Source organism: Antedon mediterranea, chromosome 8 (assembly GCF_964355755.1).
Source record: "Antedon mediterranea chromosome 8, ecAntMedi1.1, whole genome shotgun sequence".
Classification (NCBI taxonomy): domain Eukaryota; kingdom Metazoa; phylum Echinodermata; class Crinoidea; order Comatulida; family Antedonidae; genus Antedon; species Antedon mediterranea.
In genome coordinates this window covers 3,893,980-3,911,235 of record NC_092677.1, presented here as the reverse complement: position 1 = coordinate 3,911,235, position 17,256 = coordinate 3,893,980, and the positions used below count along the sequence as shown (strand labels likewise).

General features: G+C 30.3%; 2 protein-coding genes across 2 annotated transcripts in view; one reads left to right on the top strand and one right to left on the bottom strand.

Moving 5' to 3' along the window:
• LOC140056460 (palmitoyltransferase ZDHHC23-like) overlaps positions 1-17,256 on the bottom strand; it is a 94,643-nt gene that overhangs the window by 63,775 nt on the left and 13,612 nt on the right. The gene's annotated exons all lie outside the window — the stretch shown is intronic.
• LOC140056461 (follistatin-related protein 1-like) overlaps positions 1-17,256 on the top strand; it is a 32,953-nt gene that overhangs the window by 6,915 nt on the left and 8,782 nt on the right. The window contains exons 3-6 of the mRNA XM_072101828.1: positions 6,376-6,436; positions 11,379-11,476; positions 14,558-14,687; positions 15,422-15,582. Coding sequence (XP_071957929.1) covers positions 6,376-6,436; positions 11,379-11,476; positions 14,558-14,687; positions 15,422-15,582 — 450 coding nt within the window. The remainder of the gene's footprint in view (positions 1-6,375; positions 6,437-11,378; positions 11,477-14,557; positions 14,688-15,421; positions 15,583-17,256) is intronic.

The following is a 17,256-nucleotide window of genomic DNA, read 5'->3' as shown; positions in this document are numbered from 1 at the left end:
TAGCTTGCTATATTATTACTGTCTATCAAACATCAAATCCATGTTTATTAGGCATATTTTCATTTCAAAATTCTACTGCAGCAACTACATCAACAAAAATGCAATAACATATGATTTTATTTAGATACTGAACTAAACAATGTGTATGATTACCAACAAAATGTTGCTAAATAAAGCGTGGTTCCCATAGCGACGCAACACAAGGACGTAACGCAACGCAAGTGAATTGACCAATCACAAGCGATGGCTTATTCGCTTGTGATTACTAACTGTCTATAACTTCGCTTGTCATTGGTTAAAACGCTTGCGTTGCGTTTACGTCCTTGCGTTACTTTCTAGTGGGAACCAAGCTTAATTTACAAAAACAGGTGAAAGAGTAAATTTTCTAAAATTTGTACAATGTTCAATATTGGTAATCACTATCTGCTATGTATTATTGATAATATTGTTCATAATTCCCTTGATTCTATTAATCTGTCTGGATTAACACACTTTGATAATCCTTTTGAACTTTACTTGCATTTGTATAATCACATCTATGCTATTTAGACGTTTAATCAATTTGATCAACAATACTCTAGTACAGTAATCCCCTCTCATCTAACTTAATATAATCTGTGTTGTACACTGTTTAATCCTTCTAATCTACCATAATATTATATTAATAATCCATTTCATCACACAAGTTAATCTAATTAATCTTAAATTTAATAAGGATTTATTGTAGCATAGACATTCAGCCATGCATGTAGTAAATAAATTCACTATTACTGTATGTTATGAATAATAGATTAGAAAAAAATGAAAAACTTGAGATTGAACAACATCATAAACAAACTATTGGGTTGAAAGATATATCCCACACTGATCAAAAATTTAATACAGTTTTCACAAGAATAAATGAGCCATTTTAATGTCACATAATATTCACTTTGACAAAAAATTGTATCAAAATAAAATATTTACCTATCAAAAAATGTAGACATATATCTTGTACTACAAAAAATAAATAGTCAAACAATATTCAAAGTTTGGGTAGAACTGTTTATTGTGTTTAAGTTAAAACTTCTTCTTGTTATTTTTCATGTTTTTAATAATAATAATACAATATATAATAATCTTTAAAATGTATTTAATAGTTCCAATTAAGCTTCGTTTACACTATCAAAACAAAGTGTGATGTACCTAAATATGGTACTGATATGATATATATCATCATGTCCAGTTTGACAGTGCAGACAGAGCTTTAGACAAATTCCCAGTACAGTGAAAGTTACCCAACAGCTTTTGTTTAATGTATGGCGATGACAGCCCTTGTTATATCTAATAATGGTACAATGATAACAATAGCAATCTATTGCAATGATTATTCTAAATTGTAGGGTTAGCTCGGTCATCCATGACAAGTAGATGACATAAGAGGGTGACCTGAACAAGTACTAGGAGGGTTAGTCTAGAATCTATTGCGATGATTATTCTAAATTGTAGGGTTTGCTCGGTCATTCATGATGATGACATAAGAGGGTGGCCTGAACCAGTACTTAGGAGGGTAGTCTAGAATCACTCTAGGCTGGGTGATTGTACAGATAATCTATACAATATTGGTTTTCATGTATATTATCATATCTACAAATCCGTCTAGTAATATAAAACTGCTTTGGAGGAAACTTGAAATTAAATTGAATTCTAATACTTAAACTAAATCTCTTTTTGATGAACTAATATCCATTTTTAGAATTGTGTATATTATCTAACTTCGGTATATTTATTTAGATGAGTAAGAACAAGATAATACATATCCAGTTACTCTATTTTTGTTTAAAATAGTCTCAGTTATCTCCTCTAACGGAAATGAAAAAAAAATAAATAATTCTTTTCTAGCAATGTTCATCTGATATGAATTATGTTCAGAAATCCTGAGGTATCGTACATTTCCGCTGATCACTTATCAAAATTAAACTCATACTGAAATAAATGTTTAAGTTCTGTCCACACTATCAATCTTTATGTGATAAAACAAATGTGATGGACATGATGATGTCATATCACTACCATATTCGGGCATATCACTACCATATTCGGGCATATCACTACCATATTTGGACACTTCACACTTAGTTTGATAGTGTAGGCAGAGCTTTATGAAACTTAATCATGAATGTTTGTTGTAATGAATATTATTCACAGTTTCACATATGGTAAATATTTCTCTGAAAAAAGGATTTAGTGTTAATAGAATATTGGTAAAAATAAATACTATATGGAAATTAAATTGAATAAACAAATATGTTTACTCTCACTACCTCACTGTACATTATGATTGTCACAAATCATTAGATATATCATTCAATTAAGGAGATGAGTAGTAACTGTAAACAAAAAATGTAAAGTTTGAGGAATTTTATGTTCTTGTACCTTTGTAAATCACTAAAGTTATATTTTCTATTCTTTTATATTCAATATTAAAATAGTTCTAGTTAATTAAATAGTATAAAAATGTATGAAAGGATCCAGGTTTTTAATGAGGGAGAAAGGCCAAGAGATGAACAATTAAATTCAATAAATACTGAACTTAACCTAATGTTACATCTTTGTATTGTAGTTTTCCAAATTATTCCCCTTTCAACTGAAGTCCCAACATTGCATTTTCTATGCATTTTCCTATGCATTTTCCTATGCATTGTTTTCTAATGTAGTTTTGTATCCATAAACAAAATGTAGAATATTTTTGTCAAAGACTATACCGTAATTGATTTTGAATTATTGTATTTTGAACGAATTCTAATAACATTTTTAATGCTTTGAAAAAATTATCAAATTCCAAATCAATTGAATGTCATTTGTTTTATCCTTCTAATCTTCTTTGTTATTCATAATTTAGCCACGATAATCAAATTATAAGATTTTATCAGAATTTCTAGTTGTTTTTTGGAGTCATATTTTGCATTTCATTTATTTATTCGACTAATAAACAGATACAGAACAGAAACAAAGCACAATGGTCAGGGGCAACTAAAGCAAAACAAGTTTGTTTATGTATAAAACTGCCCTACATTTTAGAATCTTTAAGTTTTGAAGATTAAGCTTCTTGCAAATTTAAACAAAAATGGCAGCATTTGTTGAAACTACTGTTTAACCCCTTTATTCCTGTTATTAATTTTCTTTGACATTAAATAAATATAAATAGATACCAGCGGATACTCGTAAATCAAGCAGTGATGCCCTAGGGGACATGTACAGATGTGTGATATATTACAAACACAAATATTAACAAATATAATTAAATTTTAATCAGTTTTCTGTAACTAGATTTATTTTTCTGGAAGAAATAGTAACTGATTTATTTGATGTATTTAGTAAGAATTTTGAAAAGCAGTATTTGGATTTGTTGATTGACTGAATATTTATCTTATTATCTTTAGCCTCAAGAAATACAAGGTTATTTAATACATTACATATTTTAAGCAAAAATAAACATTAAAATAGGTTAATACATTATAGTATATAGTCCTCAGTGCATTAGGCCTATACAGAAAATGCTTGTGTGAACTTTAAAGAACATATAAGTTTGTCTTTTGAGATGAGTAGAGGGTTACCCCGGTGTACTACTGTACCTCACACACAGCCATGTGTGGACGATCCTACATTTTTACGATGTAATTCCAATAAACAGTGTGTATGATTACCTAAAAAAGTGTAGTTACTGTAGAGACCTATTAAAGTAAGAAGAGCTGAGGCAAAGTATATTAAATACTATAAAACCTTTAAATTCATTAGAACATGATCTGTATCACAAATTACAGAACGCATACCATAAATTAGTAAGACTACAGATTGGAGCCATTAAATTACATATAAATATTAGTTATTAATCACATGAGTAAATTCATTGATGATTTGTAACCTGAAGGCATAAGAAAACTATTTGAAGAAAATTGAAAAAATTGAGAAATGTAATAAATTTACATTTACTTTATGTTTACCATCTACAAAATTAAGTCTGGAATTTTAAGAGTGTTGGTTAATCGAGGTCAAATTGGAATCTGAAAAAAAAAGTGGGTAAAAAAAGAAATATTTAAAATATAAGTTGCTAATAACATTCGTCAGCATGTGCTTTAGTTATTCTAGGCAATACATCCATATAAGTAAAAAATCTGACTTTTTAATTTTCAAGACGTTAACATGTCAACGAACTAAGTGTTAAAGATTCAAAACAAAGTGATTGATTAAAATGAAGGAAAGAATGTCAAATTTAAATTAAATACTTTAGTTAAATTTAGAAACGTTTTATACATTTATCTTGCATTCATTAGATAAGGAATACATTGACAAAAACATCAGTTAAATAATCATTGATTAAAAAGAAATTTACATATAACTTCCCTGAAAAGGAGGTAATCATGATTTTGTAGTTGATCTTTGAAGAGACTAGGCTGCATATTTTCCACATCAAATGAACAAAAATTAATTACTGGGGTTATTTGATTAGGATTTTGACACAGTGTAGACACCTGTTTTCTGTGTCAATATAATGTACGAAAAATGTTTTATATCTGATCGCTGAATTCTGATGTTAAAATTGGAAGTGGGCTGTTTCCTATTTTGAATGTTAAGCAGAGATTATTTAAGTTGAACCTTGACCTTCCTGGACCCTGGGGATTATCAAGGTCTTTAAAATTCCCCTTGGTATGATCCAGCTATTTTTTGTAACTGCCTCTCATTTTTCCTGACAATTTTTTAAAGTATGAAAAAGATTTTTAAACATTGTAAAAGCGTTAAAATATGATTTTAAATATATTTGTCATACTTCCATATCTAGTCATACTTCGATTTGTATACCATTTTTTTTTTATTTGCAAAAATATTACAAGAATAAAGCTTTATCGCAATTTACAATTCAACCTCTCCTTAATAAACTCTATTAACTCTAAAATCATACGCCCACCATTTATTATTATTTTTGATGTCTTTAATATACATTCAATTACTATGATTGATCAAATGTTAATAAAAATAAAATAATGATGAACTAAAAAACTAATACAATTTAGGGCTGTACAAAGCAATTTTTTTAAAGCTTTAGTCGTAGTTAAATTTACACTATACAAATTGGTTAACTTAATATACCTGTAGATTGAAACATAACAAAATAAAAATAAAAAAACATAAAAAATAAACTTATTTAAAGATGTAGAAACCTTGGTCCCCACTTGGATCTGGTTGTTTTATATTGTACTGTATATATTTGATATTGGAATAAAACAGTGTGAATGAAACAAAATGCTCAAAAATACCACATCACGAAGAAAAATTGTGACTACTTGTGTAGTTTGATAACGTCTGATAACGTCACATGATGCGTTCGTTGCATAAATTTGATTGAACATCAATTCTCAAACAAAATAGATAAACGTTGAGTAGGTTCAAAAGCATCTTCTGATTGAATAACTCTATATTGTGAAATGCCATTTACAAAATCCCATTTAAAATCTTTGAGCTTAATTGATGAGATGTTAATGCTAAGCCTAGCGGAAGGATGAGAACAGATCCCCGGTCTGTGTTTGTTCATAATCAATTTGATTATAAATCAGCAGAGATAACAATCAGGATGAGAGTTGGTAAATATCAGAGTTTCTTCTAACGATATCAATATGTTTGTTGGGATTTAATTCTCATTAGGTATTGTCAACTAATTCCAAATATATTCCTTTTTGGTGATAACTGTTGTGGCCTTTGACCTTTAACGTGACCATGAAATTGATAATGCTATTCACAATGGAAAAGTGCACCTGTCTTTTTACACAATATCATAATGAACTATAGTAAATCAAAGATACAACTCCTATTTAAAGGATAAGGAGTGTCTCTAATTATGGGTTGCACATAGTGTTAAAGCTCATGTACAGGCATGAATTCTAAATATAATATCTGGTTAATTGTACATAATCAAATATTTTTAATAGAAATCAAGACAAAAAAACATGAATTTCACTTAAAATGGTCTAATACAAAATTTGGCAAAATTCTGCTATAAAAACCATGAAGATTTTTTTTCAGTAGTTAGGTAGTTTAACCTAATGAAATAACATGTCTGGTGACTCCCTAGAAGGTGAAAAACGATAGTGGATAATTTTTGCTATAGCAAGAAAATAAATTGGGAGTCAATAAAATAAAAAGTACATTAATTTTGATGTAAAAAATGTACAATTCAGTAATTATTTCACTAAAGCAATCTAAAGTATAGTGTAATTCAATTCAATTCAATTGGAAAGGCCGTGTCGCTACAGTGCAGCGCCACCAATAATTACATTATATAAAAATATTATCAAATCAAATTTATACTAATGTATGCTCATTTTCTCTTTGTTGTTGTAGGATGCGCGATCTGAGAGATCAAAAAGTGACACAGATAAGAAGAGGCTTCTAAAGAATCCAAGTAAGATCTCAGTAAAGCTCTTGAGATTAATACTCAATAGAAATCTATACTGAATTCAGTCTACATCATCATTAACATTCCATTGAACATAAAGACATCTCTCTATCTTATTCGGATTAAAATTTACAACAAAATTCATGCTGTTATTAGACCACTTAGAGCGCTGTCTACACTATCAAACTAGTTTAGACAAAAAAATGTGATGTGCCAAAATATGGCAGTAATATGCCCAAATATGGTAGTGATATGACATCACATTTTTTTGTCACATTAACTTTGATGTGACAAATTTAAGAAATGTTTAAGTCCCATCCACCAACAACTTGTGGATCTTTTAACAAGTCTTCTCATACCCATTTATAATGCAAGATTGAACAACTTGTGATTCTTTTAAAAAGATTGTACAAAATTAAATTTCAATATGTAGGCCTACTGCACTTCACGAAAGTAATATTGCTCTCTTTCTCACTGCCTTCCATAGTGGCCAAATCTAGCATTATTTATGCTATCTAGCATTTGACCAATCTGGTATCTAGTATTTTATTCTAGGTATAATTTCTAAAATCTAGCATAATCTGGCATAATTCTAAAAAACCAATTCTGAAGCATATTTCCCATAATCTATCATTTAAAAAAAAAAGTTGTAACCAAATCTAATTAGGATTAAATAACCTCAAAGGTTCAAAGGTATTTATAAATAGGCTTTCATCTGATCAGGTATCTACCTCCGTATTATAGTTTAGCTCATCTTTATCTAATTGTATGCATAACTTCAAGGGATCAAAAGCGTTCAGAAATAGCCTTTCATTTCTATCTGAATTTTCTTTTACTTTAATTAATTTACTTTATAAATCATATAAAATAACTTGCCCATTCATTCATCAAGTAGGCAGGGGAGGTTTGAGGGTTTGGATGTGAACTTTTCAAGCTAGATACCAAATGCAAAAGTGATGGTATATGGGCCTAACTAGCCTAACAATTTTTGCCTTTGAACTTGTTGTGTAAAAGAGAACTCTGGCTGTAAAACAACCTAGCTACAGAGGGTATAGATGTTACTGAAAATGTAATCTAGTCAAAAGAATAAATAAATAAAACAATTTAACTTAATATTTTATTATTAACAAGAAATAAAATAAATGGCCACATAGAGTTTATCGTTAATCATACTAATCAAGTCAGTGACAAGGAACTTATCCCATTAACTTCTGATCTAAATCCTTTAATTGTTTTGTTCTTTAACATGTAAATCATTAGGTCTTCTTAATACACCCCAGGCATAGATAACACCATGGAGTACTCCATGATAACACTTAATATTATCAAAAGTACCATCTTCTCCATTACTGCTCTATTTTAATCATTGGATTGGTTGAGTTGGACTTTCTTGGTAATACGCTTGCTTTACTGCCTCACAGCAGTTTACTTAGCCTTTAATACCTAGTTTTATATGATTAAGATGGTATAGTGATGAAGGAGATAAATTAACAAAAGAGCCCTGCTTTCAATTATCTATTTACAATAGGGGTAATATCACTATCAGTAATTTAGATTTTAAAATCTGTTTTTTTAGGCATAATTATTGTGTTTCTGTTATAAAAAAAAATTAAATTCAATTTTTTTTTTAAGTATTGTCCAAAAACATGAAAAATGAAGATATAATTAAAATCAGACTTTGAATTAGGCAGTTTCAACAAAAATAATGATTTCACTTACAAAAAGACAAAATGAGGGTTAAATTGAACTCACTGAAAATTCTTTTGAATATTGATTTAAGTAAGTTTTTTTCTAGTAAATAATTTTTTTTTTCGAACCAATTTTTTGAACAAAAAATGGAATTAATAACTTATAAATATGAACCATGTTCTCCACAGGGATCTTGTTTAGTTTCACAGTAGTGTATGACCTATTAATATTTTCAGTTTTTCTGAATACATCTTTGCAATGTCAACTCATTATTATACTGCAATTTTTCACTGCAATCAAGAGTAGTTTTCAAGAGGAAGTCATTGAAATAACACCCTCACCCCCTCCCCCCCAAAAAAAGCTAGTTGCATAAACATAACAGGAAAAAGTAGCTGCAGTAACTGAAGTATTTTACATTTTAAAATTTAAGTAAGGTATCTAGGAATAGACTGATACTGATTGATGGAATAGATGCTGTTCATGATTGAAAAATCGATACCCATCAAATCTTTGTCGTTGGATGGAAACAAATAACATTAAAATGTTTTTATTGAACCTAACACATAAACAGGTGTTTTAAAAATATTAAATGCATGTGCTGTTTACGATCTGTAAAGCTCTGTCTACACTATCAAACTTAACGTGACATATCACTACCACTTTTTTTGTCAAACTAGTTTGATAGTGTAGACTATATAAAAGAAACAAGTTTATGTAGGACAAAATGCGAAGACTAACTTCAAATAAATTAATTTTTATATAAAAGTAATTCAACACCAGTCTGCTAGTCATATTTATTTTATCCGATGAACATATCAATAATCTCTGTAGTATTTATAAAGGTTGTTTCCTACTTGGCCACAACACAAGGACCTAAGGTCACGTCTGTAGGAAATTTGACCAATCACGACGCGATGGACCATCCCAAATGTTGTCTGTGATTGGTCAACCACCTTTCAACTCACTTGCGTTGTTTCTACGTTGTTGCATTGCATCCAGATGGAAACCAAACTGTCGCTTGTGATTGGTCAACTCGCTTGCGCTGTTTCTACGTTGTTGCTTTGCATCCAAGTGTGAAACAACCTTTACTGTAGTAAATCAGTAACATTAAACCATCTACAAAAATAACAGGTAATTTGACAAGTAAATAAAAACAACAGAAAAAGGATAAGGAGCCCCATGCTACTAATACTACCTAACATTTATTTCAACAAATATGAACTTCTGTTTTTGAATACACCCAGTTGCCTTGATGCGAGGTATCTGATGTCTTAAGTCAAGTATCTACTTAAGACACTTAACCCTTAAGTCATAAAAGAAATCAAGAATATAATGCTATGGATGTAAATAGCTCTCAAGAGTGGCTTCTTCTATAACAAATATTTATTTATTTTGTAAGTATATACTAAGATTAGGGTTTAAATGAGGACTTATGAGGACTATAAAGTTACTCTTGTGTGCACTGTTATCATGGAGGAAGAGCCTGGTAGACCCACTGGTGCTCTTGGGCACACAGCAGGCTGAAATCAATATTGAAATGTAGCTTTTGCTATGTTTACTGATGGTTTAATATGTTTGGAAAGGAGAATTAGTGTCTGCTAAAGTCAATTTATTTAGATTTATTGGTCAAAGTCAAACAAAGTTATAACCAAACCAACAGAGGACAAACTTGTTGTTTTAAGCTTAAGGAGAACAATGAAAAATATGAATAATGCCAGAAATGCCATTTTATAATATTTTCTAGTTTACAAAATAATAAATAAATCTCATAATACAGAACCTATTAAGGGGACACCCAACACAGTGTCACCTTATATGGATGTCTCCTGAATAAGGTTGGCTGTCGTGTTAAAAGTATATTTCTCTTATATGTCCCTTTAATGGGGTTGTTCCCTGAATATGGGTCTCCCAATTGAGGGGTCTCACAGTACATGCAAAATTAACTTATTTGCATAAATTGTCTACTGATGTTTATGACATTATTTAAAGAAAATACTTGTCACATGGTACAATTTTATGATAGGTAGTTCAGTTAACATTTTTATCATAGAGTGCTTGATCACAGTGAACATTCAATTTCTTTCTAAATTTAATTTTTTTCAACTGAATACTGGGGAAAATATGATAACTGATACAGTAATAAGAAATATTTCTAACAAAAAACTATCTCAATATTTATCAGCAAATGTTTTCATAGACGCTCTTTTCCCAGACATGATTTGGGGTGTGCGCATGCCCAATCTGAGTTTCCAAATACCCATTTTTTAGCCGTAGTAAACTATGAGCTACCGCATGGTAACTATTTCCTAATGTTTCCGTTCTTTTGAATATAACTGCTTAAAGGAGCGGGCGAAAAGTTATGCAACGTAATGTTTTATAAAAAGAAATTATATTTCACACTACTGCAGCCATCAGTGTATCAAGTATCTGTGAAATATAAAAGTCATAGTGTAATAAACAATTAATCAATTTTATTCATTATTAATTTAAAATATGAATATTCTAAATGATCATGTATTTAAATGTTATTGATGACATTTATCTATGAATTTGAGGAATTCATTAATCAAGTTTTTCCTTAATGTTGTATTAATATCTAGATACCTTATGGGAATACAACATTTATAGTAGTGCCCTAGGAAGTAGATTTCAATGAAATTGCTAATCTATAAATCTGTAATGTTATTTATTGTTGAATATGTTAGTTTCATTTGACCATGCCATAACTGGAAACATATCCACACAGATAAATGATAATACCTGGTATCAAAATATCATGCATTCATTTACAAAAATAATCAGAGAGCAGACAAACAACTTTGATAATTTAATTTGTTGAGCAAAAATATTCTTGTGACAAGAGTATTTTTGCTCACCAAATTAAATTATCAAAGTTGTTTGTCTGCTCTCTGAATGTGCATGTGACATTGAAATGAAATGAATAAATGTATAGATAGACATCCTATTTAAGAGGACATGCCACCGGGACCAAACAATGTGTTGGACGGGAACGTTAAAAATATACTACCTTGTTTGTTTGACGGGAAAGTGTCCACTGAATAGGGTTATGGGTCTTTTACACCTGCTTCGGTACGGTAAATCAAATCGCTTTTACAATATTTCGCATTCATGACGTGGCATCATACAGGTCGCGCCAATTCTTTTACTCAATATGTGCAAAATTTGCATATTTTATTATCTCATTTGAATATTGAATTATCTCATTTGCATAGATTATTTCATTTTTATTCGTTTTTAGATCGAGCACAAAAGCTTGCATGTCGTGGTGTTGACTGCAGTCCTGGAAGACAATGTGCTCTTGATGATGAAGGCCAAGTGACATGCATTTGCATACAGGTGAGAAGTTAATTTGAATATTCTATTTTAATAAATATGTAATACCAGAAATTGTAAGTGAGTGCTGCTATCAGATCTGTGAACACAAATGTACTCTAAAACTAAAGTAAATGACTTTAAATTTTATCTACACTATCAAACTAAAAAAGTGTGATGTGTTCAAATATGGTAGTATTATGCTCAAATACTGTATTATGATATGACATCATCATTTCCATATATATGGGCACATTGTTTTTGTCACAAAGTTTGATATTGTAGACAGGCCAGGCTTCAGTCTTTATATTATTTTCTTTTACTATCACTATGAGATTTCATTCACAAAGAAATGCAAAGATTTACAAACTTTACACCATGAAATACTGTGCAAAAATGATCCAAAGAAGTGGGTGTTCTATAGTTAAATATGTCCCCACACTTTACTCATGGGACCCATAAAAGGATATCCTAAAGGAGAAGTTCGACCTTTCTTAAAATAACTTATTTTTTTACATTAACATATCCTGATTAAAAAATTGTTTTGGAACAAATACAGGAATTATTATTATTATTATTATTTTTATTATTATTTGTTTTCTAAAAAAAAAATTGTGATTTGTTGGCGTCATGCAGCAGATACTTTAAGATGTAGTATTGACTTAAGAGAATAAAACTTGCCATCGTAAGCTTAGTAATTAATAATGGATACTTTGGACAAGTTAACCACTAGAGGTGCCTGTGGGAAATGACAGTTATTTATATTAATTGTGACAAGGAATAATGTTAATTCCATTACACTGTAAATTAAACGATGTCATCGATTAAACTATATAATGTGACATTGGCTTAGTGAAATATTTAGTCTGGCGTATACGGTAAGTAAAGAAATGTCAACGTCATAAGGTATATTTTTGTAATTAATTCCACATTTATTTAGAAACAGTTCAAGAAATTAAAGAAGATACATTTACAATAACTTAAAAACAATAAATAAGAACTGAAAATATTAAAATGTGTACTGCAGTTACTGAAGTAACTACTTATTTTTTTGTTCCTTCATCGCATTTCCAATGCAGTATTGATTTACTAGTACTACGGAGAGAAAAAAAACCCTATAATTTTAAAATCATATGAGATGTACGAAATGGAATAATAACATTCATCAAGTAATGGAACATTAATTGTACATTCTTCGAAAACTATAATTCACCATTAGTATTTATTTTTTACTATAAAAGGCATACAACAACAACATTTTGGGTGGGGGCATTCTGTCTATAAATCACGGTGATTGGATTATCATGTATTCTAGAGGGACTATGATATTAATGTTTTTATTTATTAACGGAGACATGATAAATACCTTTTCTTGGAAGTTATATATCTTGTTATTCCAAAAACAAATAAAGAATTTGATAATCCAAGTGAGTTATGAGTCTTCCTATAAATAGAACCTCTATTAACAGGACACTTTCAGGACCCAGCAAAGTGTACTCCTAATATGGTCTGGCCAGAGAGTCAGAACATATGGGAATTCCATTTCATTAAAAGAATCTATTAAGCCTTGTCTACACTATCAAACTTCATGTGACAAAAAAGTGATTTATATGGTAGTGATATGCCCAAATATAGTAGTGATATGACATCATCATGTCCATTATATGGGCACATCACATTTTTTTGCCATATAAAGTTTGATAGTGTAGACAGAGCTTTACACTATTATTTATATTAAGGCAAGTTCCGTATTCATTTCTGAACATAGGTTAATGAGCTGTTAGGAGCTCATTGAAAGCCAAAGCATTATGAGGTAGGGTGGCCAGTTCCTTTCCACGACGCCTTATCTTCCCTAGTATTAGGAGTTAGGTAGCTAAGTGGTTAAGTCACTTGACTGTCAGTCAGTCATACAGAGAGACCTGGATTCAATTCCTGATAACTCCTATGGTTGAAATTATATGGTAAGGACCTCAGAATATAAACTACTTAAATTCGCAAATTAAATTTATATTTTGATAACATATTAAAAGAATATTTTAATATAGTTACGTTACGGAACATGTGAACTACTGTACACGACTATGTTAATACTTATTGTTACAAAACAAACGAAACAAATTTATTATTATATTATCAATTTGTGTATTTAATAATCAATCTACCCTTGAATTTTGTTTAGTTTAAATTACATGAAAACTACTCGCTATAAGCTGAAATTAATAATGCGAGTAAAATAAAAGTTTCCGCAACCATGACTCCATTTCGCACAATTCTCATAGATATATGCCGCAATCATTCTCTTCATAGACAGAGAGATACATGCTATGTAATACTATAATACTATTTCTCAATGTCTGGTAACTCTATAGCTATAGATTGCTAATACTTTGTGTATTATGTCACATATTTTCAATAGTAAAGACAAATTTAGAGCAGTTCTTCCACGTTTCATGTACATGAGATGGATTGTCAAATAACATGAATGTTAAATGATGTATGCTCGTTTTAGTTTGAATTGAAAAACATGGAATCTACAATCTATTGAATATATATATATAAATATTATAATAAAACAACGTACTTGCACTAATGAAGGGCTAGTGTTGTCTGAAAGCTCTGCAAACTTTTGTGTCTGTTTGACTTGATCATTTTGATTTAGCTGTTGGCTTATTTTATTTTAAGTCTCCATTGAGATCCAGGCACTGATATCCTCAGCATTGTCATATTTAGCGCTTAATTTATTTTGTATCTCCATTGAGATCCCTCAGTATTGTCATATTTTCAGTGCTTATTTTATTTTGTATCTCTATTCAGATCCAACCACTGATACCCACAACATTGTCATTTTTTTTCAGTGCTTATTTTATTTTGTATCTCTATTGAGATCCAGCCACTGATACCCACAACATTGTCATTTTTTCAGTGCTTATTTTATTTTGTATAGCTCCATTGAGATCCAACCACTGATACCCCTTTGGATTTACAATAAAAACAACCAAATGTTTTATATTTTATTTGACATTTTGATATTTTTATTATTTCTTTTTAATAATTTTTTACACACTGTGCCCATTTTCTAGCATTGTCTTGTTTTTGTTTTTTTAGAAGTGTTCAAAGAATGATCGGCCAATATGTGCAAGCAACGGACAAACGTTTCGCAATAAGTGTGAGATGCATCGATACGCCTGCATAGCGGGAATACATCTGTCGAAGAACCACAGTAAACCATGCCTACGTAATGTTTTTTTGGTTTTATATAGTTTAAAAAGTTCTTCCTTAAGGTGACATTATTTACTAACTAACTCCAAAAAAAGTAAGACAAGCAATTATAATTCAATATTTCAACATTTATTTGTTCATCTGAAGTTTTTAACCAATGGTCTGAGGTTCTTGTTGCCTCAGATGACCACCGGTCAGAGGTTCATGACAAATGGTCTGCGGTCTTAAAACTTCTAGCAAAACCATGAACAAGACAATTATCATTAAAGCCTCATCATTGATAAAACTTTATATTTCTGGTTTAAAAAAAAATCATTGTAATGATTAAATACATACTTTACTAGTGTGTTTTTTTTTATGTTAAAATAAAAACATTTAACACTAGGAAAAAAAGTATGTATTTAAAACTAGCAAGTATAAGGGCAGAAAGATAAATTACTTTGCTGTCACTAAGCAAAGCGAACATCTTACAACTATTGATTAAACGTCTTCTACGCGACACTTTTGTCAATGAGTTTAAATGTCACCCCTCCTATTTCTTATTCTATACCCAGGAGGCTTTAATAAACACATGGTCTTAATAAAACAGTGATAATTCCTATAATACATAGGTTTATAAACTGTAATAATAACAGTATTTGGGGTTATGAAACACCTGGCTTGCCTAAATTTTAATACGCTACCTGAAAAGGTAAACCAAAGGCGACAACATTAGATAATTTTACGATTTCCTTCTTGTTTGTATCACAGCGTCAGAATCTGAACCAGAAGCAAGAGTTATGAAATTTAGACCAATCGTATGTTACGAGAAAGATCGTGATACTATCCATGAAAAAATCTTAGAATGGATCGACTTGATGGTTGCTGAAACGGCTAAAGACAAGTTTGCGATTATTAAAGATACATTTATGGTAGGTAATATCTATACAGCTCGTAGGAACTATGTTAAACTTAATATTCTACTGCACTTTACTGCAGTAACTACATTTTGTTTACTTTTTCCCACTACGAAAATATTAAAGCTTTTCTAAGTAATCATGCTGTACCAGAGAGATGTAAAATCTAAAAATCTGCAGTAACATTGACCTTTAAAAATTGAAGAAACAATTTAGTATGTATCTTCAGTGATTGGGTGGGGAAAGTGGAGAAAGATCCCAAGATTTTGGGAAAGTGTTCACTAATTGGATCCTTTTTATTTCACTGTCAAAAGGTGGAGGACCTTGTTCTTTTCCAAAACCTGAATAATTTCCTGACACATTTCATTTTATTATTTATTTGGTCTATTTGAGTATATACTGTACATAACAAAAAAAAAAAACTGAAATTAAGGAGACCAGGGAAACCTAAGTGAACAAAACTTACATCTGTCTGATGCTATTATCCACTGTCATCAAATAAACATACAAAAGTATTAAATATGCAGCATCCAAAAAATACATCTTTCTAAGATACCATGACAAGCGGTTTCTTAAAAAAAAAACATGTTTAACGGATAAAAAGACATGTTTGTCCACTTCAATCAGCCGATAGTAAAGGTTCCGGTACAGTAATGGAATTAGGAAGTGTAAAAACCACTTGGGAGCAAATGTGATGGACGACTTCAGATTTTAATGTTTGTCTGTTTTAGAACTTTTGAAGGAAAAACAATCCTGTTGTAAAAGTAATTTTTATTGGATATGAAATATTGGGGAAAACATTTTGTAAAAACATTATTACAGAATGAATGAAAGCAAGGGATCCTTAGAGAGATGAAAGTTGTTGTGTTATCAGGGAGTTGTTTACAACTCCCTGGTGTGATCAAGTCCAGAGCGCTATTTCTAAAAGCAAATAAATATGAATTTATTGTGAAGCATTTTGATAAAAAGCGCTATATAAAGCAACATTATATCGTTTTATACTGTTGAAGAAATGTATTACTATTATGATCAGTGGGCCAGTAGTTTTTGAATTCATGACAATCTTAAAGTTGCCATTCAACAAGAACAACAAACAACAACAACACAGTCATCTCTATCAATACCGGACACTTGGCTGGCCAATGTCTGGTTTAAAAGTCGGGTATTTCATAATGTGTTTTTAATGCTAACAAGTAAAGAAAAGTTGTTTTTTTTTCAGAAGTTTTCAGCATAGGAGCGTAGACTGTAATAATAAAAATAATATTGTCCAGCTATACATGATTCAAAATGTTACTTTTTAGCACCATTTAAGTAATCTCCCACAATTCATCACTCTAAATGTTAAAGCAATTCGAATAATTCCGTAAAACACACCTGCTCAAAATAGTAATTGGTTGATTAGCTTTGCGAGACAGCCGTAACAAGTGCTAATATGTTTGTTATTGTCATTTTTATTTCATAAATGATAAAAATTTTATTTGATGACCTCATTAGAGATCCCAGTTTGGTAAAAGGAGGTTAAGTGAATTCCACATTAAGCGATAAGAGGATTGGACGTTTAATGTAATTGTAGAGGGCGCACTTTGTCATTTATTTGTAAAAATAGTCACAAATAGCCAAAACAAAATATTTTAAAATTTGTATTTTGAAAAAAAAATGGTAGTACAGGTAGTAGGCCTAGTACTGAGA